At 52.6% G+C, this 27,998-nt stretch overlaps 1 protein-coding gene across 1 annotated transcript; it reads right to left on the bottom strand.

Moving 5' to 3' along the window:
* Positions 1-139: 139 nt before the first annotated feature.
* On the bottom strand, positions 140-27,638 carry WNT9A (Wnt family member 9A; the record flags this gene model as incomplete). The annotated part of the gene is made up of 4 exons (XM_081091956.1): positions 27,505-27,638; positions 3,260-3,516; positions 2,335-2,597; positions 140-619 (listed from the first exon to the last, which is right to left on the bottom strand). The coding sequence occupies exons 1-4, from the start codon at positions 27,597-27,599 to the stop codon at positions 140-142; spliced, it is 1,095 nt and encodes a 364-aa protein (XP_080948082.1). The 5' UTR covers positions 27,600-27,638.
* Between the last annotated feature and the right edge of the window lie 360 nt (positions 27,639-27,998).

Here is a 27,998-nt window from a genome sequence, read left to right as displayed (position 1 = left end):
GGTCAGACCAGGCTGGGCTCCTGCCCCCACCTCATGCTCAAATGTGCTGGGAGCACCTAGCCCAGGGCTCAGTCTGCAAGTGTAGACGCCTCTGCTGCACACGCTGCCTGCACCCCCACAGCAGCCTGGCCACCTGGCGCTAGCCCTTGCAGGTGTAGACCTCCTCCCGCTGTGTGCACTGCCTGCACTCCACGTAGCAGCACCAGCGCACCTGGCACTGGCAGGGCCGTGTCACCACTCGGCTCTGTGTGTTGTGGCCTCGCCCACAGCAGATGCTCTCGCAGTTCTTCTCGCGATGGCACCTGCGGCCAGCAGTGCCTGGGGAGAAGCGGCCGGCCAGGCAGAAACTGGGCGAGTCATCCAGGTGCACAAGCTCTGGTGTATGGGGTAGCGGGTCACCACCTGTGCCCGAGGCCCGGCCCCTGGGTGGTGAAATGGCGCCTGCCTCACCAGCAGCCTCGTTGGTGGTGCTGCCCACCTTGAGCGCTGTCTCATACTTGTACTTCAGGCGCTTGCCCACCTCATGGAAGGGTGCCAGCTGCCGCCAGCACGTCCGCACAGTACAGGAACCTGACACACCATGGCACTTGCACGTGGTCTCCACCCCAGCCTTGATCACCTGGAGAGAGACAGAGAGATGTGAGCATGTGGGCCACACCTGGCAGAAGAGACCAGACCCCACGAATCACCCCAAAAGGGGCTGAAACTGGCACCCACCCTAGAACCAAACCCTTTGGCCCCAAACCCAGGCTCCCTGGCTTACATACCCATCCCACTGCCTTCAAGCCACAAACCACCTCGTACAGAAATCCTATGGCCAGCAGCATGGCCTCCAGAGCAGCCACCACAGCACCTGTGGCCCTTCCCGCCCAGATGTTCTTCCCTGTGTCTAGGGCTGCCCCTACACGGGCAAGGCAAGCCACCCTCCAGCCCCACCATCAGCACCCTATCAGTCTACTCTCTGGAGTGCTCCACACCCAATGGGCAGGACTAGCCACTGGCGTCTATAACTCAGCTGACCACGTCCCTGCCTGAGCATTGGGACCTGGTACTACTGTACATATGAGTGCCACCCAACCAACACGGAAGGGAAAGCAGCTGGCCAGGGCAGGAGCAGGTGTGGCTCAGCATCAAGCTGTGTTCAGACTCTGGGAAGCTTCCCAAGACCCAGACCGGGTTCTTCCACTTCCAGGACTTGGGTGTCACCTGAAAAGTCAGGAAGTCAGGCCAGCTGCCCCACTGAGCCTTCTGCCAGACTGCCCACACAGGGGTCCCTGGAGGGATGTGGAGAGGAAGGGCAGGGAAGCCCTCCCAGTGGCCCAAGCCAGGTGTGAGCTCCCAGGGAGGGCCACCTGAGGGAATTAAGAAACAGCTACTCCTTGGCCACATAATGATACTTTGCTGAGAAACATGACAAATTTAATTAGAACACCACTTACCCAGGCCTGAAGCTAATGGAGCACTTTCATATTCTGACTTTTCATTTATAGCTTACAAAAGGCAAGTACAAAGCAAAAAAAGGGCTTGCCTGAAGGATTTAATCTCCCCACAACCTCCCCAGAGGACTGAAGGCGGGAAGGAGCTCCCATCCATGACTCAGAACTCCAGCTAGTCAATAAAGAGGCTCAAAGTAGGCTGGCTCTAATTACATTCCCCCAGGCCTGGGCTCCACATTCCTGGTAGTCCCCTGCCAGTCCCAGGCAATGGCTGAGCCTGGGGGGCATTTGGTGGCCCAGGTTGCTGGGGACCTAAGGGGGCAGGGCTCCAACCACAGTTAGGACTACAGGTATAGGCCTGATGCCTACACCAATGTTGAGGACCCAAGAGCCAAGGGACTGCAGAAAGGGTGAAGAGTGGCAGGAGCCAGCTCCCCCCAGGCCCAGTCATACTTGCAGCCCGCAGCCCCAGAAGGGCCCAGCCAAAACACTAAGATACTCCTTTTCCTGAGTCTTCTGAGCTGCGTTCCTCAGAAGAGAGTCCTGGCCACAGATGAGTACCCTAAGCAGAGACACTCCCCAACACACACTTGGACCAGCTGCACCCAGGCCTTCCCTGGGACAGTTCCCAGACTGCCTCCACCTAGGTCCCTAGTAACAAGACCACATGCCCCTCAGCTCTGGCAGGCAGGGCTCTCAATCTGCCATCCTCTTGGATAGATGCTACCCATCACAGAGATCCTCCTGGTGGCCTTGACACCCAGGGCCAGACACAGATCGCCCCATACCCACCTGACTCCTCCCCAACCAGTAGAAAGTAGGCCTTCCAGTTTTACCGCTCTAGGAGGGACCTCCACCACCACCACCACCCATGGCACCCCTCCCCCACCCTGCTTGCCTTCACACCCACGAGGTTGTTGTGGAAATCCACGCGGGCACGCAGGTCCTTGCTCGACCGCCGGCCCAGGAACTCCTTGACGAACTTGCTGCTGTACTTAAGGTTGTCTCCGCAGCCACCCCACTGCCAGGCCTCCCGGTTCTCCAGGTCAGGGGCTTCATCACAGGTACAGCGCTCCATGCGGCCTGCGCTGCAGGCCTTGGCCAGAGCGTGGGTCAGGCCAGCTGAGGAGATGGCATAGAGGAAGGCAGTCTCCTTGAAGCCTGGGCAAGGGGGGCGGGGGGGGGGGGGGGACACAGCAGGGCCGGTCAGTGGTGGCACCAGCAGCAGAACCTGTCACTATGTGCAGCTGAAACATGCATTCCCGATGAAGCCCCAAATCCTGGACTGCTGGAACCTTCCTGTGATCAACCTGGGGGGGAGGGGGAATACCTCCTGGGCTGAGGGCTCTCCTATGTGTGGGGGCGGGGGGTAGAGATCCAGAGGTACTGTGGCCTTCATTTTGCCTGGTGATCAGAGACCCCATCCATTCAGGTCTCTTACCCACCAGAATGGCCTGGGGCCCTAGGAAAACCCCTGCCTGGTCCCCCGTTTTTTTTAACAAGGTCATCAAGAGGCTCAGATGAGAGTCCCCAGTGGCTCCCACATGCAGAGGGAGACAGGAGAGATGAGGCTCTGTGCTCTGGGCACCAGCTGGACCCCTGCCATCCCTATGGGCACTGAGCCTTGGCCACAGGCATGTGGGAAAAGCCATCAGAGCTGCCTGAGGCCCTGGCAAAGCTGCCAAAGGCTCCTAGTCCTGCCAGCAACAGTTCAGGCCTGTGTGGGGACAGGGCAGTTGGAAAGGGCTGGGCAGGAGCTGGCTCTGGGATCTTTTCCTATGCCCTCAGCTCCTCTCCCCTGACCGGGACCCAGTGCACCACACCTCGCTTGAGCAGGCTGGCCCGGTAGCGGCCCTCTAGGGTGCAGTTCCAGCGCTCAAAGCGGAACTGGTACTGGCACTCGAGGGCGCTCATGCTGACCGCTTCCACCAGTGTCTCCGCCACACCCGGGTCCCGGCGGCACATGCGCCGCTGCTTCCGCTCCAGCTTCAGCCGGTCGCAGGCCTTGTAGTGTGCCTGTATGGCTGCCTCGGGCTCCAGGGTCAGCGGGAGGATGGTCAGGGGCTCGCTGCCGGTCAGCCTGCACACAGAGAGCCCAGGGTGAGCACCGTCCCAGAGGAAGAGCCATCGCACACACCCGGGCAGGGCTCAGGAGGCCAGGCCTCAAGGAGGCACATACACTACACCCACAGTCTTGCCCGCTTACCCAGCTGGAGGAGCCCTGCTCCTGGATGCCCACCTCTGCCATCCCCATGTGGAGGTGGACCCTTGGGAGGTCCTTGCCCTCCAGCAGCCTGTACACATGGCCCCAGGTCCCAAGGGATCTCCCAAAATGCCTGCGCCAGAGCACCTCCCAGCCCGGGACCCACGTGCCACTGGGAAACCGGTCCCTTTCTCCTGTAGCTCCACCCAAGGCCCTGGCCCATGGGGTCTGTAGCCTGCTCTCTGTCCTGCTGCCCTCCACCCCCACCTGCTCCATCCAGGGACTGACAGGCCTGGCCTTCTGTCTGCTATGGCCTCAGTGTCCCCAGATAGAGCAACTGTACCTCTGGGCCTCAGACATGTCCATGCCCAGTCACATTCAGACCCTTAGCACTGGGAGGGAGGGATGCCCACCAGGACAGGGGCAGGACTCAGAGCTCCCATTCGAGCATCTTTGGAAACAAGCCTCCCACCCCAGCCCACCCATGGGGAGCATGATCCCCTCACCATGCCCCATCCTCCCTCCTGCTGCCTCTCGAAAGGCCACTCAGGGTTACAGTGGCTACCAGGCTGACTCCAAGAGCCCCAGCTTTCTATAGGAGGAGGGGTGTGGTGGGCCCTCCTAGAACCCCACCTGTGGGAGCCCCCCAGCAGTGATGCTCCTCTGGGGATAACCCAGGTACTGGCTTTCAAAGTCTCCCTGCCTCCGCTCCCTCTCACCTCCCACCATATACACCCCAGCATGGCCTCTCCCAGGCCTTGCCTGGGTGGGGGCCTCTACCCTGCTGAGGGCCCAGTGGGACTCCCAGACTCTGAAGAGACAGGGCCTGCCTCACTCATTCCAGTCAACTCCCCAGACAGGAGGTCCAGCAGGGAGCCAGGCAACACTGCAGGGACACCAGGGCAAAGGCCCCGGGGTCCAGAGAGGAGTGGCCAGTAGATGGGAGCAGTCACCCTTGGAGGATGAGGCCACACAGGCAGGCCTCAGACCAAGGATGTGCCCCTACACTCCACCCCTTCCGCACTCTGGCTCCATTAGAAGACACCCCTCTCCCCCAGGCCTGGGCCCTGCTCTCCATGTGCCCAGACCGGCCTGGCACCAGGACAGAGCGCTGGCCGTGCCCCCACCAGCTCCAGTCCCAGAAGACTTCACTGCAGGGCCCGCTCTCCTAAGTGATGCTCTGAACCAGGAGCCCCCTTTGCTCCCCCCACCCCATGCACAGTGGGAGGCCAGCATGGACCCGGGCTGGGGGAGAATCCCAAAGGTCCCTGAGGCACAGGAGGGGCCTGGAATGGGTGGCCCTATAGTGCAGACAGAGAGACAGCAAGGTCTTTGAGGAGAAGTCTGTGCGCTCTGAGCTGGAATGCTGTGCCAGAGAGGAGGTGGTGAAGGACAAAGCCAGCCAGCCAGTGACCTGCATCCCCACTGCTGCCGCAGGGTTAGTGCTTCATTCCTCAGGGCACAGGGACTGCCATGAGTGGCTTCGTGGACTTCCAAGCCTCCTGCCCAAAGACAGCTGCTGAGGCAGACGGAGAACAGGCTGGGGCCCGCAGACCCCAAGCTTGAGGCTAGAAAAGCCATGCTCCCCACACAAAGGCAGCTCACACAGTGGAGACTTGTCCCCAGACAGGAATGTCAACAGCTGTGCCCAGAACGGGTGCCAGGCAGCAGAAACCCCACAGCCTCCAACCTGCACGAGATTAACCAAGCTCCAGGCGGTGCCAAAACATTCCAGCATCCAAGAGGACCCCCAAAGGTGGGGCCAACGTAGGGGGATCTGGGGCCAGCCTAGAGAGGGCAGCTGTGAGAATGTACAAGGAAAGGGAAAGGATGGTGGGCCACAGTGTCCCCCAGTCCAGAGAGGCTGAGGACAGGGGTCCCAACACACCCAGGGCCACACTGCTTTCTAGTTCAGGTAAGGAGAGGGCCAGAGTCCCCCTACACCCAGGGTTGCACTGCCTCCCATCCTCACTGCACAAGGGCAGGAGTCCCCTACCTGAGGTTGTACCCGGTCTATGCTATACATGGCGGCCGAGGGCAGGTGTCCACCCATACCCAGGGCCTCCTCATGCACACTGCATCTAGGGGCAAGAACAGGGGACCTCTGACTGTGTACATACTACACAGGCAGATTGAGGGCAGGGTTCCCCATGCACTAGAGGTGCAACCACACTGTTCTGCTCCCAAGGCAACCCCTTCCCAACTCTCTGACACCAGCACCCAGATGGTCCCTACACCAGACCCCCTACACTGCCAGGGTGCATTCAGTGTGTGGTCTGCAGATAGAGCAACTATCTGGGGCTCACAGCCTGGGGTGCAGAGGACAGACCCTTGCGGAGGTGTCAGGTGGCAAGATAAGTGGGCAGAAGATGTCCAGGGTGCAGGAGGACTGGTTTCTGGGCGTAGCAGAATAAGTCCCAGTGACAGGAACCAGGGATCCAGGACAGAAACCCCAACACCAAGAGTAACCACAGCAGTGCTAGAGGAAAGATGAGAGGTTTATAAAACACTCCTAGAATCAGGAAGTCTTTTCTCAGAGTGAATCACAATCCAAAAGACCTTGAAAAATTAATAAATTTTACTCTTAAAATAATCTCTGCACAGTGAATGAAACAGTAGCATAGAGTTTTAAAAAACAATAGCCAATGGGAAAACATATTTGCCAATGCTATTTCAGATAAGGTTTTAACCTCCAAAATTTACAGAGAACTCATACAACTTAATAAAAGGAAGGCAAAGGATCCAATAAAAAAAATGGGCAAAGGACCTAAATAGACACTTTTTGAAAGAAGACATACAGAAGGCTGAGAGACATATGAAAACATGCTCAAAGTCACTAATCATCTGAGAGATGCATATCAAAACAACGAGATACCATCTCACACCTGTCAGAATGGCTACCATCAACAAATCAACAAACGACAAGTGCTGGCGAGGATGTGGAGAAAAAGGAACCCTCGTGCACTGCTAGTGGGAATGCAGACTGGTGCAGCCACTGTGGAAGACAGTATGGAGTTTCCTCAAAAAGTTAAAAATGGAACACCCATTTGACCCAGTGATCCCACTTCTAGGAATATATCCCAAGAAACCAGAAACACCAATCAGAAAGGATATATGCACCCCTATGTTCATAGCAGTACAATTTACCATAGCTAAGATTTAGTGCCCATAAGCAGATGAGTGAATTAAAAAACTGTGGTACATCTACACAATGGAATACTATGCCACTGTTAAAAAAAAAAAAAAGAACCTTTACTATTTGCAACAGCATGGATGGAGCTGGAGAGCATTATGCTAAGTGAAATAAGCCAGTCAGAGAAAGATAAATATCACACAATCTCACTCATATGTGGGATATAATGATCAACATAATTTGATGAACAAAAATAGATCCAGAGACAAATGGCAGGGGAGAGGGGGGAGGGGTAGAGAGCAACCAAAGGACTTGTATGCATGCATATCAGCATAACCAATGGACACAGACACTGGGGCGGTGGGGGCTTGCCCGGAGTGGGAATGGCTGGGGGTAAGGGGTCAATTGGGGAAAAAGGAGACATATGTAAAACTTTAGATAACAAATGTTTAAAAAAAGATTTTAAAAATTAATACTAATGACAGCAAAAAAAAAGAAAAATAGATAAGAGTCAAAAATAAATGTTGCAACTCCAATCCCAAACCAAGGGCCAACTTCCTTTTGCTTGTGTGCTTGTGCATGTGTGTGCATGTGCACGGGTGTGTGGATCTTTTCCTAAAGATCTATAATAATAAAAGTGTAATATGCTAATTAGACTGGACAGCTGAACAACCTTCTGATCGTCATTCTGGACATCCTTCTGGATGAAGCCGCAGCGGCGAGGGCCAAGGCAGAGGTGGTTAGGGGTGATTAGGCAGGCAGGCAGAGGGGTTAGGGGCACCAGGCAGGCAGGCAGAGGGGTTAGGGGCATCAGGCAGGCAGGCAGGCAGAGGAATTAGAGGTGATCAGGCAGACAGGTGAGTGGTTAGGGGCAATGAGGCAGGCAAGCAAAGTGGTTAGGGGCGATGAGGCAGGCATGCAGGCAGGCCAGTGGTTAGGAGCCAGCAATCCCAGATTGCAAGAGGGATGTCTGACTGCCAGTTTAGGCTGATCCTGCAGGAATCCCTGAGGGATTGGGCCTATACCGACAGTCAGACATCCTCTGAAGGGTCCCGGATTGCAAGAGGGTGCAGCCTGGTCTGAGGGACGCCCCCCACTGCATGAATTTCATGCACTGGGCCTCTAGTCATTAATAAAAGGGGTCAATTTCAGAGGACACAGGATATGAACACACAGTGGCCCAGTGGTTGAGCATTGACCTATGAACCAGGAGGTCATGGTTCGATTCCTGGTTGCCCCGGATTGCCAGCTCGATCCCCAGTGTGGGGCATGCAGGATTCTATCTCATCATTCTGTCTCTCTCTCCCTCTCCCTTCCTCTCTGAAAATTAATAAAAATATTTTTTTTAAGAAAAGAAAAAGAAACACAAAATAAAACTATATTGATATGTTATTTTACATTCATCAGATGAGCACAAATTGGTGTCTGATAAGATTATTGTCCAAGGACAAGTAGAAAGAGATGTCCCTCCATGGCTAAAATTCTGGACTGACATATCTATAAAAATTATCCCACCCTAGCCAGTTTGCCTCAGTGGATAGAGTGTCGGCCTTCGAACCGAAGGGCCTGGGGCTCAATTCTGGTCAAGGACATGTACCTTGGCTGCAGGCTCCTCGGGGCTCATGCAGGAGGCACCAATTGATGTGTTTCCCTCATACTGATATTTCTCTCTGTCTTTCTCTCTCTCTTCCACTCGCCCTAAAAATCAATGGAAAAATATCCTTAGGTGAAGATTAAAAAAAAATTTCACCCGCCAATTCCCTTTCTAGAAATACAGGCTACAGGTATATTATCTTAAAACATACTCACACACTATCCAACACAATGCTGTCATACAAAAACACTAGAAGCACGGTTTGTTATACAGTATTCCCCCTTTCTCTGCAGGAATATGTTCCAAGACCCCCAGTGGATGCCTAAAACTGCAGATTGTACCAAACCCTTTATATACTGTGTTTTTTCCTATACATATACACCTATGATAAAGTTTAATTTATAAGTTAGGTGCAGTAAGAGATTAACAACAACTAATAATAAAGTAGAACAATTATAACAATATGCTGTAATTAGTGTATGGCCTGTCTCCCTCCCTCTCTCTCTCTCTCTCTCTCTCTCTCTCTCTCTCTCTCTCTCTCTCTCCAACCAATTTGATCACCAACACAGGTAATCTGTGACTAACAGGTGGAGAGTATCTACAGCACAGAAACACTCGACAAAGAGACAAGTTATGGCCCAGGTGAACAGAGCAGTCAGTGTAAGAGTTCATCATGCTACTCAGAACGTCACACAACTGAAAACTTATGAGATGCCTCCCGGCCAGTGTGGCTCTGTGGTTGAGTGTCAACTCATGCACCAAGAGGTCACCCATTCGATTCCCAGTCAGGGCACATGCCCAAGTTGTGGGCTCGATCTCCAGTGGGGGTCATGCAAGAGGCAGCCAACTGATATTGATGGTTCTCTTTCATCAATATCTCTCTCTCCCTCTCTCTCTCTCTTTCCCTCTCTCCCTCCCACTCCCTCTCAAATCAATAAAAACATATTTTTAAAAATTAAAATAAAACTTATGAATTGTTTATTTCTGGAATTTTCCATTTAAAATTTTCTGACCATAGGTAACTGGAACTGCATAAAGCAAAACTGACCCTGAATTAAGGGACTACTATACAAAAGACTGGAGACTGACTGAATAGCTGGGATCCACCCCTCTATGGCAAATTTGGTCTGCCTGCCTCAATGTTGTGTATGCGTTTGCGGACATATGGGCAACCCAGGACACAGATGGCCTGGGGCAGAGGAAACACTCCTCTCCCTGCAGCCTGTGAGCTTCTCACACATTGTGCTGTGCACGTGTGATCTATCCATAACAACAACGTTCAGCATACAGCAGGTGGCCCAGGTGAGCCCCCCAACCCTACCCACTCCCCAATGCAAGCTCTCAACCCTGCATGCTAGCCTGGGCAAGGAGCCTCTGCCCACTCAAACTGCCTCAGCCCAGAAAGTGGCCAGGTCTCCTGGCACAGTACAGGCCTGCCCGGCCTGCCCAGCCCACCAGCTGCTCAACGCAGCTGCCACCCCCTGCGCCACCCCTCCTGCCCCCTAACACACACAGCCAAAACAAACGTTTGACCCAGGACAGATGAGCTCACAGGCCTACATAGACAGCCCGTGGAGGCAGTAAGCCCAGGCTGCCCACAGGTGGCAGCCCCTTGACAGACAACAGAACCCCTCCAGCCCCGCTTTTTCTGGCTGACCACCTCTCAGAGTGCTGAGCCCACTTCCCAGGTAGAAACAACAACAAGGTCTAAATGCATTGTACCATACTCAGGGATTTTCTTTTAATCTTTAACATTCTCATAAGATACAATATGTCCAGGAAAGTGTGGACCACAGTTCTCACTCAAAAAACAGCCAAATATTTAAAGAAAAATTAATATGTATATTTCTTAAACTATTTTTAAAAACTGAAATGGAAGGAATGCTTTCAAACTCATTTTATGAAGCCAACATTACCCCGATGCCAAAACAGATAAAGACACTACCAAAGGAAAAAAAGAGAGACGTACAGGCCAGTATACTTGATGAACATATATGCAAAAATTCTCAACAATATATTAGCAAACTGGATTCAACAGTACATTAAAAGACCTTCACCAGTTCTCTCAGTGGTTAGAGCATGGGCCCATGGACTGAAGGTTCAAAGGTTCAATTCTGGTCAAGAGCACATACCTTGGTTTCAGCCCTTGTCCGGGAAGTGTGCGGGCGGCAATCAATTAATATGTCTCTCTCATATCAAGGTTTCTCTCTGTGTGTCCCTCCCCATTTCTCCCACTCTCTCTAAAAATCAATGGAAAAAATATCCTCAGTTGAGGATTAACCAAAACAAACAAACCAAACCCACTACATCAGTGGTTCTCAACCTTCCTAATGCTGCGACCCTTTAATGCAGTTCCTCATGTTGTGGTGACCCCCAATCTCACTGTTACAAATTGAACATAATTAAAACATAGTGATTAATCACAAAAACAATATGTAATTATATATGTGTTTTCCGATGGTCTTAGGCAACCCCAGTGAAAAGGTCATTCGACCCCCAAAGGGGTCACGACCCACAGATTGAGAACTGCTGCACTACATTAAAAGGATTATACACATGACTAAATGGGATTTATACCAGGATGCAAAGATGGTTCAATGTGCATAAATCAATTAATACAACATATTACATTAACAAAATAAAAGATAAAACCCATCATCTCAAGAGATGCAGAAAAAGTATTTGACAAAACTCAACATCCTATTATGATAAAAACTCTCATCAAAGTGGGCATATAAGAAACATACCTCGACATAACAAAGGCCAAATAGGACAAATCCACAGCTGACATATTCAACAGTGAAAAGCTAAAAGCATTTTCCTTAAAGTCAGGGACAGGGATCCCCAATTTTATTGCTTTTATTTAACACAGTATTGAAAATCCTAGCCACAGCAATGAGACAAGAAAAAGAAATAAAATGCATTGAAATAAAAAAAGAAAGAAGTAAACCTCTCATTATTTGCAGATGACATGATGCTATATATACTACTAGAAAACACTAGAGACTCCAATAAAAAAACTATCAGAACTAATAAATGTCTTCAGTAAAGTTGCAGGATACAGAATCAATATACAGAAATTGGTTACATTTTTATACATCAGTAATGAACAATCAGAAGACATATTAAGAAAACAATACCACTTACAATTGCATCAAAAAGTATGAAATATCTAGGAATAAATTTAACAGAAGGGGTAAAATATCTGTACTCTGAAAACTGTGAGATAATGAAGAAAGAAATTAAAGACATAAATAATTGGAAAGATATATCTTGCTCATGGGTTGGAAGGATGAAATTGTTAAAATGTCCATACTACCTGAAGTAATCTACAGATTCAATGCAATTGCTATTAAAATGTCAATGGTATTCTTGTCAGAACTAGAACAAATTATCCTAAAATATACATGGAACCACTAAAGACCCTGCATAACCACAGCAATCTTGCAAAAGAACAAAGTTGGAGGTATCACACTACCTGATATCAAACTATACTGTAAGACTATACTAAGCAAAATAGCATTGTACTGGCATAAAAACAGACACATAGACCAATGGAACAGAATAGAGAACCCAGAAATACGCCCATCCCTACATGTAAATTAATCTATGACAAAGGAGGCAAGAATATACAACGGAGTAAAGACAGTCTCTTCAATAAATGGTGCTGGGAAAACTGGATAGACATATGCAAAAAAAAAAAATGAAATTGGACCACTTTCCAACACCATATATAAAAATAAACTCAAAATGAGTTAAAGACTTAAATATTAAAATTCTTAGAAGAAAATATAGGCAGTGAACTCTTTGACATCACTCTTAGCAATATTTTTCTATATATCTCCTGGAACAAGGGAAACAAAAGGAAAAATAAACAAATGGGATTACATCAAACTAAAAGGTTTTTGCACAACAAAAGAAATTGTCAACAAAATGAATGGGAGAAGATATTTTCAAATAATACATACAATAATATCCAAAATATATAAAGAACTCATAACTCAACACACAAACACAGACACAAACCAATCTGATTTTTAAAATGGGCAGAAGGCCTAAATAGACATTTTTCCAAAGAGGACATACAGATGGCCAACAGATATATGAAAAGATGCTCAACATCACTAATCACCAGGGAAATGCAAATTAAAACCACAATGAAATATCATTTCACACCTGCCAGAATGTCTGTCATCAATAAATCAACAAACAAGTGTTGGCGAAGATGTGGAGAAAGGGAACCCTGTGCACTGCTGGTGGGAACGCAGACTGGTGCAGCCACTGTGGAAAACAGCAGAGGTTCGTCAAAAGATTAAAAATGAAACTGCCATATGAGCCAGCAATTCCCTTTCTGGGTACTTATCCAAAGAAAACAAAAAGAGCTATTTGAAAAGATATACGCACCCCTATGTTCACTGTTGCATTACTAGTAATAGCCAAGATACAGAAGCAACTTAGATATCCATCAATAGATAAATGGATAAAGAAGATGTGCTACATATATGCAATGGAATATTATTCAGTAATAAGAATAAAAATTTGTTATTTGTGACAACATGGATGGACCTATATGGTATTATGCTAAGTGAGATAATTCCGACAAAGACAAATACCATATGATCTCTCTTATCTGTGGAATCTAAAAACAAAATGAATGATTAAAACAAAAAGAGAACCAACTGATGATTGCCAAAGGGGAGGCAGTGGGGGTCAGAAAAAATAAAATAGCCAAAGCAACTTTAAAAAAATGAAGTTGGGGTGCTAACTACCGATTTCAAGATTTATTAGAAAGCTCTTATTTATAAGAAAGTATAGTGTTGGTGTCAACATAGACAAAAAAAATCAAAGGAACAAAATACAAAGTCCCAGAAATAGGCCCACATATAGTATATGGGAAACAGATTTTGTTATTAAAGTTGCAAAGGCAATTGGATACAGAAAGAATATTTTCTACAAAAGGTACTGGAGCAATTAGATAGCTATATGCAAGTAAATACTTTCTACTATATACAAATATTCACATATTAATTCAATATGAATCATAGACCTAAATAAAAAGTCTCAACTTTAATACAGGAAGGAAAGAAGAGAGGGAGGTATGGAGGTAGGAAGGTAGAGAGGGAGGGAAGGAGGGAGGGAGGGAAGAGGGAGGGAGGAAGGGAGGGAGGAAGAGAGGAAGGAAAGAAAGAAGGAAGGGAGGAAGGAAGGAAGGAAGGAAGGAAGGAAGGGAGGGAGGGAGGGAGGGAGGGAGGGAGGGAGGGAGGGAGGGAGGGAGGGTCTTGTGCTCAGGAGCTCTTGAATCCTTCCCTGCAGGGGTCAGTGGGAACCACCGTCCAACCCCTGCAGTAACCGCAGGAGGCACAAACATCCTACAGAAAGGGTAGGAGTTTCCCCTTTGCCAGCGAAACTCTCAACATAAAAGGAACATACTTTTCCATTTGCTTCACAGTGTCTTTCCATAAATGAAAGTTCTTAACTTTATTGCACCTAAATTTTTAGCCTTCTCCTGTCTGTTACCTCTACCTCATTTTAGAAACCCATCCCCATTCTAATATCATGAATACAGTTCCCTAAATATCCTCCAAAAGCTCCCCTTCTCGATGTGCACCAATGCTAGGAAGTGAGGACCCCTGCCTTGTTGTATCCCCTCCACATGCACAAGCTCACAGACGGGGGTGGGAGGGGGGTGCCCTAAAGGCTGGCAGAGCACTACAAGGCTGAGACTGGGAAAGTGTGCCCGCAGAGCCAGAACACGCTCACTGCTTAAAAGAAAAATACCATCTTGCTTGAGGGTCTGTTAAGAGAGCTGGCATCACCCACATTCAGACAAGATGGCAACAGGCATCCATGTCTACTCCTGGTCTTAAAGACAAGCTTTTACCATCTCACCGTTAAGGATGAAGTTCACTAAGTGTCTTCCCTGTATCAAGTTAAAGAAGTCCCCTCTGCTTTTAGTTTGCTAAGAGCCTTTTAAAAATCGCAAATGGACGTTGAACTCCATCAGATGTCATCCCTGCACCTTCTGATATGTGACTTTTCTCCTTTGATCTGCTCAAGTGGGGAATTCCCACACTGGACACAAGTGATCCTGGAATGATGGATCTTGGCGTTGCTTTGTCTGGGCCTTTTGCATCTGTTTGTAATTTTCTTCTCTGTGTTCTTCTTGCTGAGTTTAGGTACCTTAGTGAATGTTCTTTTTTAAATTTCCTGGAAGAGTTGTGTCAGATTAGAATTTTGTCTTCTTAACTATTTGGTAGAACTTGCCATAAAGCCATGCAGGCTGACCTTTTCTTGATGGAAAGATTTCTTTTCTGGTCCAATTTCTCTCTTCTGTTTTGTTTTTAAACAGCTTTATTGAGATACTAGAGGCCAGGTGCATGACATTCGTGCACTGGGGTGGGTCCCTCAGCCCAGCCTGCGCCCTTTCGCAATCCGGGACCCCTTGGGGGATGTCCGCCTGCCATGGAGGCAGGAGAGGTTTCCACCACCACTGCTACACTCGCCAGCCATGAGCCCGGCTTCTGGCTGAGTGGCACTCCCTCTGTGGGAGCACACTGACCACCAGGGAGCAGCTCCTGCATTGAGCGTCTGCCCCCTGGTGGTCAGTGTGCATCATAGCAACTGGTGGTTCCACTGTTCGGTCGATTTGCATATTAGGATTTTATTATCCTGTCTAATAATAGACAAACATGGTAATTAACCGTAACTTCGCTACCCTTCCCATTGGCTAATCAGGGCGATATGCAAATTACTGCCAACAAAGATGGCGGCCGGCAGCCAGGCAGCTGAAGCGACAGGAGGCTTGCTTGCTCCAGTGATGGAGGAAGCCAACGTTCCCCGCCTGCCGCTGCCCAGGTCTGAGCTGCAGTCTAAGAAACATTGTTGCAATTATAGAAACTAAACAAGCTCCAGATACCTGCTTTCAGCCAGCTTCGGCCTCAGAGCTTAGAGCGGCAGTGATGGCAACAATGTTTCAATTATAGAAGCTAAACAAACTCAGATACCTGCTTTCAGCCAGCCGCAGCCTCAGAGCTGGAGCCCGGCCTCAGAGCTAGAGCCGGCTCTCAGCTCCAGTGAAGCTATAGAAGGTAAATAAATCCAAGAATAAATTTAAAAAAAAAAAAAAAACACAGAAAAAAAGGAGAGGCTGGGACCTTCCATCCCCGCCAGCCTAAAAACAGCCCTCAGTCCCTCACCCAGACTGGCCAGGCACCCCAGTGGGGACCCCCATCCTGAAAGGGGTGTGACCAGCTGCAAACAGCCACCATCCCCTCATCCAGGCTGGCCAGGCACCCAAGCGGGACCCCCACCCTGATCCAGATCACCCTTCAGGGCAAACCAGCCGGCCCCCACCAGGGCACCAGGCCTCTATCCTATATAGTAAAATGGTAATATGCAAACTGACCCTAAGAGCAGAAGCACTGGGAATGACTGGTCACTATGACACACACTGACCACCAGGGGGCAGACGCTCAATGCAGGAGCTGCCCTCTGGTGGTCAGAGTGCTCTCACATGGGAGGAGCTCTGCTCAGCCACAAGCCAGGCTGATGGCTGCCAGTACAGCGGTGGTGGTGGGAGCCTCACCTGCCTCCTCAGCAGTGCTAAGGATGTCCGACTGCAGTTTAGGCCTGCTTCCCGCTGGCAAGTGGACATCCCCCAAGGGCTGCCAGGCTGCCAGAGGGATGTCTGATTGCCATCTTAGGCCCACTCTCCCAGGGAGCAGGCCTAAGCCAGCAGGTGGTCATCCCTTGAGGGGTCCCAGACTGTGAGAGGGCACAGGCCGGGCTGAGGGACACCCCTCCCCCGCCCCCCAAGTGCACAAATTTTTGTGCACCGGGCCTCTAGTATAGAATAAGTCACCATAGAATTTAAAGTACACAATTCAGTGTTTTGTAGGATATTCACAGATATGGGCAAGTTTTAGTATATTTTCATCACCTCAGAAAGAAACCCCTTACCCTTTAAAAATCAACCCACATTGCTCCCCCTGCTCTGGCAATCACTAACCCACTTCCTGTCTGTGAATTTGCCTGTCCTGGATGATCCATAGAGTGGAATCACACACTCTGAGGCTGTCACTGAGCAGTGTTTTCAAGATTCATCCACGCTGCAGTGAGTGTCTATGCTTCACCCCTTTTTATTTTCAAACAGCGTTCAACTGTAGGATGGAGCACATTCTGTATTCCTTAGCTGACAGACACGCAAACGTGTTCACTCTCAGTTCTTACGCACAATGTCACTATGACCACTCACATACACATTGGTGCTTGGATGTATGTTTTCATTTCTCATGGGTATGTCCCCAGTGGAACTGCTGTGTCACAGAAGAAATCTGTACTTAATTGTGGGACTGCCAGTGTTTGCCACAGTAGCCTCACCATTTACATTCCAGTGCCCCAATTTCTTTGCTTATTATGGTATCAGTCAACATTCTATCTTGAACTTGTTTCTGTTACTTTTCAAGTTTTCTTTATTTCTGAATTTTCAGATTTATTGGCATGAAACTCTTCATTACATTCCCTTGTTTTATTCTGTAGAAACTGTGAGATGTTCCCCATGGCATGACACATGTCCTGAGCCTCCTCCTCAGTCTCCTTAGCCATTCACAAGACCTACACAGACACAGATCTGTTCATCTCTAATGCAGGTCTGTTTTTATTTTGTTCATTTCTCACTACTTCTTCATTCCCTCTACATCCTTTGTATTTAGCTAACTGTTCTCACTTCTGTGACAGATGTTTGCTGAGGACTTTCAAGCTTCTTCCCATTTCTAAAATATGCATTTAAGCTGCCACTGTCACCACTTCAGTCTCTCCAAAACTGCAGCATCCGGTCACCAAACAGAACCTGAGTCACAGCTCAGGTCACCATGCGGAGCCTGGGTCGCGGCTCAGGTCACCATGCAGAACCTGGGTGATTTACTGAGCCTTGGTCACAGTGCATCCTTCACTCTTTTCCCTTGTTTCCTCTTGGTCTTACGGCCCATTGAGTTGGTTATCATTTCTTTATGTCCACTATGTGTCTCTAATTAGCTAGGACCTGACCACAACCCTGCACCCATCTTACACCTGGGGCTTTAGTTCATCCTTTCTACTGGCCATGCCTGCTTTGTTTCTCTTTTTCTCCTCTCTTGCCTCTTTTGGGATTATTTTTATTATTCCATTTTCCCCTTTGTAACCTGAAGTAGTACATTTCTGTTATTTTCATGAAGACCCTCAAAATCACATGAGTCTGTAATTTACGCACACACAACATGGTCAACACTGCCCCTCTGGGCAACAGGAGGCCTGAGAGCACAACTCCGCTGAGACCGGGTTGTATGCTGTTGGTTATTTAGTTCTACTTGTAGGACCTGACAAGAAGTTGTTCAGTGCTCCCCATCCCTTCACGTGACAGTCTCCTGGCTTCACTCCTCCCCCTGTCTGGAGTACAGCAGGGCATTCCCCAGGCCAGAGCCGTGCACCCATGTCTCCTTCAGAGCAACTCTTGACACAACTGACAATGTCTTCTTTCACCTCACTCTGGACAGTTTCCTTCTTTCACACACCAAGTGGACTGTCCTGCTGTGTCTCCAGTGAGATGTCAGCTCAGGACCCTCAGAAGGTAACCTGCATTTTGTTTCCTCAGACTGCTTTTTAATTCTTTTTGTGTTCAGGGTTTTGTGCTTCTAAGTCATTATGTTCCAGCCTGAATGTTCATGTTTCTGCTTGAAAAGGCACTGGGCCTCTTGAGTCCTCTTAATTGCTCCAGGTTCAGTAAGTCGTTGGCCATTCTCACCAGATACCACCCTGTCCCCACCTCTGGGCCCTGGTGAAGATGGGGGCATCCTCTCTGCCCAGCTTTTATGCCCTCTCTGTTTCCCATGTGTCTCCTGCCCCAGGCTACGCTCTAGTAATTTCTCCTGACCTATCTTCCAGTTTGCTAATTCTGTTCATCAGTTTCTAATCTGCTTTCAAATATCCATTACTTAAATTTTTTCCCAGTTGTACTTGGTTTCTCCAGACTTGCTAGGTCAGTCTGTAACTCTCACTCCTTGCAGACAGTGAGATTTGCTTTGTGCTACACACTGACTGATCTGCTGCCATCATTTTGGCAGGGCTTCAGTTTCATTTCCTCACAGAAATTGTTTGCAGGAATAATCTGAAGCAAAAGATAAAGGGACTCACAATCACACCCAACTAGAACCTCAGAATGTGACCTTATTTGGAATAAGAGTGTTTGCAGATGTGATCAAGGTAAGGATCTTAAGACAAGACCATCCTGGATTAGGTCACATACTGTCGAGACCCCACCCCTGACCACTGAGCAGCTCTGCTGAGACTCCACCCCAGCCCCATAGAGAGTGTGAAAGAAGCTAGGATAAATAGAGTCAGGAGCAGGATGCTGAAGCCCAGAGTGGAAGCTGTGGGATCCCAGCTTCACTGATGGGTGAGAGGAAAGGATGAGCAGCAGTGGCTTCATGGAGGAACCAGAGTGGCCAGACAGCCTCTGTGTCCCAGTCACCAAACCCATCCCTCTCTTAGGGCCAGGCCTGAGGGCCAGTGGCCCCCTCTCTGAGCACTCAACTGGTCACACATCACCACACTTGCCCCCAAGGGCAGCCAGGTGGCAGATGGACACTGCTAGATGGGGGTTGGGGGTGCAGGTGTACCCCAGGCTGAGGCCAGAGATGTCCTTGTCCTCAGGGTCCCACCCATGAACAGCCCAGCAAGGTTCAGCCCACCCTGCCCAGCAACTCTCCTCCAAGTGTCTCGTTACTTTCTGCTTGAGGCAGGGGGGGACAGGGGAGGGGGAGGATACTACAGATTTTGACAGCCCTTCCTCCTGCCAGCAGGCTTGGCCATCCCAAAGGGCCACCCTGCCCGCAAACTCAGTTCCCCATGTGTTGGGGGAGCCTGAGACCCTAGTTGGGCGGAGGGGAAGAGACTGGAGTTCCAGAAGCCGCAGTGCCCTGCCAAGGAAACCTCAGCCCCACCAGACGGCATTTAATTTCTATGTGAATCAAATTCAAAACAAATTCCAGCACTGAGACACTGGTTCTGAGATTAACCCTCAATTCTCCTGCAGCCTGTGGCCTCCCACCCAGCACGTGGATGGCAGAGATAGGGTGGGCAGAGACACTGACAGGGTCCGGGGGCTTCCAAGGGCTCTACCATCACCCAATACCCAACATGCCAAGGAGGCCAGGACAGGAGGTTGTGGACAGGAAGCCATAGGCAGAGGGCAGCCCCATGTGGACAGGCCATTCACACTGAGGTAGGGGCCTCGTGTCTATAATGGTTGTCATCTCCGTTGGCTGGGAGAGCCTCGGGACCCCGGCTTCCCCACCTCACAAGGCCCCAATATTCCAGGGCACAAAGAGCTCTTGTTCAGCCCTCAGTTCCATCACTGACCAGCCACCCAAGCAGAGCTTCTCGCCCAGGTCCAGCCACCCTAGAAGTCAGCTAGTAGACATATGACTGAGCAAACTCCAGGACACTGGGACCCACAGCACTGCCTAAGAGAAATGTCCCTGTCCACACTTGGTGGCCCCCAGAGAAAACAAAACCTGCAAACCCTGAAGCCCTCTAGTTTACTGGTGGTTCCTTTCAGGAGCAGGATGCTGAAGCCCAGAGTGGAAGCTGTGGGATCCCAGCTTCACTGATGGGTGAGAGGAAAGGATGAGCAGCAGTGGCTTCATGGAGGAACCAGAGTGGCCAGACAGCCTCTGTGTCCCAGTCACCAAACCCCAGGCCTCAAAGACAGCTACAGATCCACAGGGATGTCACATGAAGAGATAAGTAGGACACCAGGCAGGTGCTTGGAAAGCCCCAGAGCCACCTCGATGACAGGCCTTCTTCCTGGAGCCGGCCTACCAGGTGCAGGGCACAGACAGGGTGGCCGGGCTGGAGGAAGCAGCTGTGACATGCTCTGGTCTGGGAGCCGCTGGCAGCCTCTCCACACAGGCCAGACCACTTCCCTGGCCACATCTACCTCAGGTATCGCTAAGAAAAACAAACGCAGCTTGAGGCTTGCCTTTTTCCATTCCCTCGTCCGGCTGCTGGTCTCCAGGTGCAGCGCCTGCCAGCTGGGCGGCCGTGCTTCCTCCTGCGGCCAGAGGCACCAGGCCAGCAGAGAACCACTGGGAGGGGCAGGGGAGGACGCGGGCTGGTCCTCGGGTCATAGAACCCGGCGGCCTCATGCCACCCAGGTCGGGGGCTACCCTTCTGTGGCAGCCCCAGCACAGCCACCTGCCAACCAGACTGGCCCAGCCCACAGACATCCCTTAGTGATTAGCCCTCTCAAGAAAGCAGGCTGGTCATCGCCCAGCCCAGGCCACCAGGCCTGCAGTACAGCCAGCCACTCTGCCCCACCCTCATCCGGCAGAGCCCCAAGCTTTCACCTCACACCTGCACCCTGGGGACTCCAGGAAGCCTTCCACCCCTTAGCACAATGCCCATGCCACTAGAAAAGTTAGCTTCTAGATATGTCCAGGTTGGTGGTCTGCTGCACCTGGCCCACCATCCATGCACCCAAAGTCAGCAGGTATGGGCACAGCAGGCAGAGGTCAGAGCCGGGGTAGCAGAGGGCTGCCTACCTGGTGAATGAGTACCTCAAACCCTACACTGGGCTCCTGGACCCAGAACCAGAGGGAAGGGACCACCACAGGCCTCCAGTGGAGCACAATTGGAGGGGACTCCATGAGGGACCCTCCTGGCCTCCTCAAACATGAGCTCTGGTTACAGTAAAGAATGATGCTACTGGGCTGTCCTCTGGCTTCCTAGAAAAGTTGACAGCTAAGGCCAACCTGGAGCATGGAGGCCCTGCTCCCCACTTCCCAGAGGCGTGTCTCCAAGTGGGGCCTGACCTTACCCACTTTCCCCAGACAACTGTGCCTCCTCCTAAAGCCCCCTCCCCAACACTCACCCCCAGCCCAGTGAGAGGAGTAGGTACCACAGGGGTACCCGCCACCTGCAGGGACAATACACAAAGGGAGCTAGTAGTGCTCCCAAGCCAGGATTAAGAGGGCCCAGTGCTGGCCCCTGACAGGTGTCATTTTTCTGCGACCAGGTGATCCGAGCCAGACCCTTATCAGCTCATCACTCCTCCTGAGTCCAGGGCCCACAGCCCAAAGGGAGGAATCGTGTGTGCAGATTCTTTCCCAGGAGAAAATCTACCCACACACTTCTCCCATTGTCCTCAACATCGAGAGGCCCCTGGGCAGGCGGCAGGCAGCGCCCTTGGCTAGGGCCACCTTGGAGTCGACCCACCTGGGAGACCTCAGTCCCTCTGATGGCCTCAGGGTCCCTGGGCCATGGGTACTGGCAGAATCCCCCCTCCTTCAAAGGCTGGAAACCAGGTCCCTCCACACACCACCCCCCATCCTCCCTTGACCTGAGTGTGCCCCCCCCCCCCAGCCAGAAGCCCTACCCTATATACCCCTTGCCTGACTTTTGAAGGTCTCACCCACAAAGCCACATCCAAGGGGTCTTGACAGTCTCCCTGTTGCCCCTTGATAGTCCTAGACATGGTGATAAGGTCCTTCTCATGGGTACCCCTCCCCTCCTCCTCCCCTCTCCCTCTGCCACTGCTCCTGATGCAAAACTACTCTCGACACCAGGCATGTGGCCACATGGACCCTCCAGATGGACTCCTCAGAGCGCTCTGCTCTCCATGGCCTCTCCCCCAAACTCTGGTGCCCAAAGCACTGGAGTTAGGTCCAGGGCCACAGTGGCAAGGACAGGAGCAAGATTAGACCAGCTGTCCAACCACCCCCAATCCAGATGGCCACCGGCTGTGGCAGAACGTCTGCTCACACAGCTGAGGGAGCCAGGTGGCCGTGGCTTCCTCCTCACCTCAGGCCCCAGCACAAGGCCTGCCTGCACACAGCACCACCCGTCACGAGGCCCCAGCCCAGAGTCCCATCCTGGCCCCATACTCTCACCTGCCTCTATCTGGTCTCTGTATTGGGGGGCCAGGGCAGAGTCCCCCAAGGACTGTGAAGAGGATCAGGGCAAACTGGGGATCAGGGCAGGGTGGCCCCCCAGAGCAGACTGGCTGGGAGAAGGGAGGAAGGAGGACAAACATTGGAGACCATAGATGCAGGAAGTTGCTGGTACCCCCAAAGCATCTCCTCAGTCTGTCTGCCTGCCCCTTCCACCTGTCTCCCCACTCCTGCCCAGACTCACCTGGGAGACAGTCCCTCTAATGGCCTCAGGGTCCCTGGGCCATGGGTACTGGCAGAATCCCCCCTCCTTTGAAGGCTGGAAACCAGGTCCCTCCACACTCCATCCTCCCTTGACCTGAGTGTGCCCACCCTCCCCCCCCACCCCCCGCAGCCAGAAGCCCCACCCTATATACCCCTTGCCTGACTTTTGGAGGTCTCACCCACAGGCCCACATCCAAGGGGTCTCAACAGTCTCTCTCTGGCCCCTTGGTAGTCCTAGACATGGTGATAAGGTCATTCTCATGGGTCCTCCCCTCCCTCCACTCCTGGTGCAAAACTACTCTGTCCTGACTGTTAGCTCCAGGCACCACCATTCCTGTCCCCCAACCACGGAATTACCTCCCTTACTGCCAGTCCAACCCTGGTCACCCACAGGCAAGCCTCAGCCCCCAGCGCCACACACAGCCCCCCATGCCCCACTGGAGCTTCCCATTTTCTTGGCAGCACCTTAACTTGCTCCTCACCTCCTCACAGGCCCATCGTGCAGCTTCATCATTCTATACCAGGTTTGCTCCTCTGGCCCCAAGAAACTGCCCTCCCTCTCCCCACCAGGGACCAGCTCAGCACCCCACCTCTGAAAAGCCAGCAGGCATGCAGCCACATGGACCCTCCAGTTGGGCCCTAGGCTAGGTGTATGGAGAAGCAGAGAGAGCCCTCGCCTTCCTGACCTTGCATACACAGCCCCATAATAGCAGCCCCTCCAGAGTGCCACCTCAGAATAGTGTTGGGGCAACCTCTTCAGCCAGGGCCCCCACCAGGCCCCCAGACCACTCTAGTAACCCAATAATCACCTGCACCCTGGCTCCCCACGCAGTCAGGGCTGGGGACAGCGCTATGAAGAACTGTGGAGGCAGCCTCTGTGTGCAGGAGCCAGACAGTGTGCTGAAAGAAAGCAGGTTCTCCTCAGTCCAAGAAAGATCCTGAATATATAAAGTACTCTTACAACTCAACAACAAAAAGAGAAACTCAACCAAAAATTGGGCAAAAGAACGGAATAGACATTTCTCCAAAGAAGACACACAGATGTCCAACAAGCCCATGAACTCTTCACCAGGGATGTGCAAATAAAAACCACAGCAAGAAAGCAGTCACACCCACCAGGATGGCTAGAATAAAAATAATTAAAAATTATAAAACCAGAGAATAACAATCATTGATGAGGATGTGAGGAAACTGGAGGCTTTGTTCACTGCAAGTGGGAATGTGACACGATGCTCCCACTGTGAAATACAGTTTGGTGGTTCCTCAAAATATTAAATATAGACTTATCATGTGACCCAACAATTCCACTTTAGTGTATACCCAGAAGAATTAAAAACATACGTCCACAAAAAAACTTGTACACAATGTTCACAGCAGCATTGCCCACAATAGCCAAAAGGTGGGAACAGTCCCAATATCAACTGAACGGATGGAGAAAAACTGCATGTGTCCATCCAGTGGAATATTTTCAGTCACCGAAAGGAACAAAGCACTAACACACACTATAACATGGATGAATATTGAAAATGATATGCTCAGTGAAACAAGCCAGACACAAAAGGCCACATATCGTATGATTCCATTTCTATGAAACATCCAGAATAGGCAAATCCAGAGACAGAAAGTGGATTAGTGGTTACCAGGGCTGGGGGTGGGGCGGTGGGATATGAGGTTTCTGGGATGATGAAAATATTCTGGAATTAGATAGAGTGCTGGCTGCATAGCCTTGTGGATGAACTAAAAACCACTGAACTGCTATAACAGGGTAAATTTACAGGATATGAGTTACATTTCAATAACAAAAAGAGCCTCACACCCAGTTGGCCCCCAGAGGGCATTAACTGCCTTTCAGACCTGCTCCAATGCCCCTCACATGCCAATGCCCACCCAGGCTAGGGGAGTCCTCAGTGCCACGCCTGGTGCTGCCTCCTCCACGCAGGCCTCCAGGCAGCCTGAACCAGAGATGTGGGACCAGCCTGCAGACCTCACAGGAGGGCCCCACCTCCCCAAGCCAGCCTATAAATGCTTCCTGCAGAATGTGGGGTGGGGCACCAACACTATGAGACAGCCTCAGGGCTCATGCCACCCCTCCCTACTTCTTTTAAAGAATAACCAAGGTAGAAGCCACAGGCCTCCACTCATCTGGGGCAGCACTATGATGCAGGTCTAGCAATCTCCCTGGGGGGGGGGGGGGGGTGTCGGGTCTCTTTGAGGGCCGCCTAAGCAAACATCAGGATCTCTAAGAAATGGACAGCAAAGTGCCTAGGAGCCGGGCACAGTTCTCAAAAAGCCCCAGACTCGGCCCCTGGCTGCCCGCTCAGAAGGCAGAAGGGCCTTTCCCCTGGGGTCTGGAGAGTCCCTTCCTCAACAGGTTTCAGCACACACCTGAGGACAAGGCCAAGAAAGGGGCTAGGTGCTGGTGCTCTCCACCCCAATGCAGGCCAAAGCTTCCAGCCCACCCAGGTCCATGAATGTGTATCCCAAATTCACCAAGAGACTCAGGGCAGCCCTCCTTCTGGGGGCCAGGGCCCCCCCCTTTCCAAGAGGGCATCTGGCCAAGAAGTCTAGGCCCCCCAGCACAGGCATCTCCAAAGCCCCTGGAGAACCAGATGGAAATGCCACCTGCTAATCATGCCTGAGAAGAAGAGCCAGGCCTGAGAGGAGAGCCAGTGGGCGGCCTGGAAGGTCCTGCCTAGTGGCCAGAGGCCAGAGGAGGGCAGCAGGAGCAGGGCAGCAGCTCATGGGTTGGGTTGCAGCCTCAAGGAGGGGGCAGGGAGGACTCCCACCACCCACGTGACCCTCCCCCAGGCCAGCCTCTCTGGGTTTCTGGGCTGTAACTGGAGCTGCCCTGACTGTGAGCCTCGGTGCCAGGCAGAGATTTCGGAGAGGGGGAAGGGATAAGCGGGCCTGGATCAGGTCCTTCCTCCTGCTCCCTCTGCCCTGTGCAGCGCATTGAGAGGCCCCCTGGCTCCAGACAGACCCTGCCTCCCTTGGGCCATCTCCTCCTCCCTCTCCCTCTGGCTTCTGCCCCTTTGCTGGGCCAGGTGAAAGGACCCTAGAACCCCAGCCCAGCAGGTCACCGTGGGCCAAAGAGGCAGAGCCTCCATACACAGTAGCATAAAACAGAGTGTGTGTTGCCCCCTCTCCTCCTCCCAGGACTGGCCCTTCCTGGAGCAAAAAGCAGGGCAAAGTCAGCTGGCCGGAGGACCCATGGTGTGCCAAGCTTTCCCCACATGCTACATGTCCACCAGGACTTTTCTCTGAGAGGGAGCTAAAATACACACACTAACAGCTCAAAGACTTCCTCAGAGGCAGAGTGCAGGGAAATCGGAAAGAGGGATGCTGGGGGGGGGGGGGGAGGGGGCAGCTGGGAGCCAAGACCCTAACCTCCCCCTGACTGATCTTCCCCAGGAGGAGTGGGCAGCAGCAGAGCCTAGGCAAAGCACAGCTGGGGCAGACAAGCCAGAGCAGACAAGCCCGGGGTGTGTCTGGAGCCTGGGGAACAGACCTGTGGCTGGGCCAGGACAGCAAAAAGGCACAGCTGGCTGACAGGCCAGTGTGACTCACCCATGGACCTGCGGCCAGACGGCCATCCTCTGACCCTCCCTCTGCCCATGAGGGCGAGGTGAAGGCTGCACAGATGGCGCGCAGGGGTGTGCCAGCCTCCACACAGCCTGGGCCCCAGGCAGGGCCAGACCCACCAGCAGCCAGGAGAGGGCCTTGGGGTGGGGGCTCCAGATAAGACACGGAGCTGACCCCGAAAGACAACCCAGGAGAAAGGAACAGAAGGAGAAGGAGGGAGCGGGGGACACAAAGGAAAAGTTTCCCATGAAAATATTTTATTTTCTTTGAGAACAGGATACACCTGCAGGGCTCCTCGCCCAGTCGGCCTCTCCCCGCCCTGGCGGTGCCACATTTCTGGACCAACAGGGCCCTCTGCCGGCCAGGCCACCGCCTGCCGGCGCGGGGGCCAGGGGCTAGGGAACAGGTGAAGGGTGAAGGGCGGAGGGTGGCAGCGGGGCGCGGCAGAAGGGAAGGGCACCTCGGACAGGTGCCAGGCCGAGAGAATGGGCCATAGCTTCAGGGTCGGTGCGGGGGGAGGGGGAAGAGGAGGCGGAGAAGAGTCGGAGGGCTCCCCTAACGATGCCACCCCAAACTTAACTGTGCCCATATGCGTATCGCAGCGAGGGTCCCCAAAGGTCGCTGGGTTGTATGTCCCAGATAGGGGAGTGAGGAAGGGCAGGAAGAAACCGCGGAGAGGGGCGCGCGGAAACCATGCGCACTGCTGCTGCTCAGGAGACGCGCACAGCGCAACGACCCCCAAGACGGCGCGGAACAGCGTTCACGGCCCCGCTGGGCCCGGCGCTCCGGCCGGTCCCACAGACGCGCTCCCGCGAGCCGGGGCAAGGGAGCGTCAGAAGCAAAGCGCAAGAAAAATAAATTCCTCCGGCTTGGAGTTATTTTTTTTTCCTTTGGGGCTCAGTACAAGGAACATCTGGATTTTGTACGTATTTTTTTGTTGTTGTTAAATTAACTTCTCGAGGAGAGAAAGGAGGGGGAAGCTGCAAAGGGGGTGGGTGGGCAGGGGCTGGGAGGTTCCAGTCGTTTGGCAAGAACTCAGCGGCCTAAGGGAGCCGGGACCACACCTTGGTCCCCGAGTTCCAGGGAGCCCGGAGCTTGGCTGCGGCCGCGACAACGACGACTCCGGAGTCACGGAGGACAGCAGCCTCACGCCAGCCCGTCAGGTACTCGGGCCCCGGTCCCCACGCCGCGCAGCGGGGACACGGACTCGCCGACCCAGCGACGCGCGCACCGCAAACAAACAGCTCCAGGCAACCCGGCAGCCCCCGCCGGCCGAGCCCCGCGCACCTGGTCGCGAGCCCCGCGCCGCCCCCGCCCCCGCCCCGGGCCTGCCCGCCCGCCCGCCCTCCGGGCCGCCAGGCACCTACCCGAAGTAGGCGGCCGAGGGGCGCAGCGCGGCCAGCAGCAGCGTCAGCGCGAAGGCCACGGCCAGCCAGCGCGCCAGCAGGGGCCCATCCAGCATCTTGCCGCGCCACGGCGGCTGACCATCGCGCTCCTGGCCCCGCGCAGGGCGCCCCGCGGCCGCCGCCCTCTTATAGCGCCCGGAGCGCCAGGCCGGGGGCGGGGCCGCCAGCTGGGCCCGGCCCGCCCCGCCCGGGGAGGGATCACGCCGGCGCCGGGGGCGGGCCGAAACCCGAGCCAGCCCGCCGCCGCCGCACCGCCTGCCGGCCCCGCGGGCCTCGGAGCGCACCCGGCGCTCGCGGAGGGGAGGCGTGCGAGGGGCGGTGGGACCTCGGGACCGGCGGGAGGGGCGGGAGCACGCAGAGGGCCGAGGGAGAGGACGCGCTCCCAGGCGGCCGTGGAGGCGGAGCCGGGGCGGAGCGTAGGCGGCCCGGGAGGAGACAGGGGTGAGGGTGGGGTG

The sequence above is a fragment of the Myotis nattereri genome, assembly GCF_964212035.1.
Source record: "Myotis nattereri genome assembly, chromosome: 5".
Taxonomy (NCBI): domain Eukaryota; kingdom Metazoa; phylum Chordata; class Mammalia; order Chiroptera; family Vespertilionidae; genus Myotis; species Myotis nattereri.
Note: the sequence above shows the minus strand (reverse complement) of the source record. Positions and strands in the feature narration are given on the sequence as shown.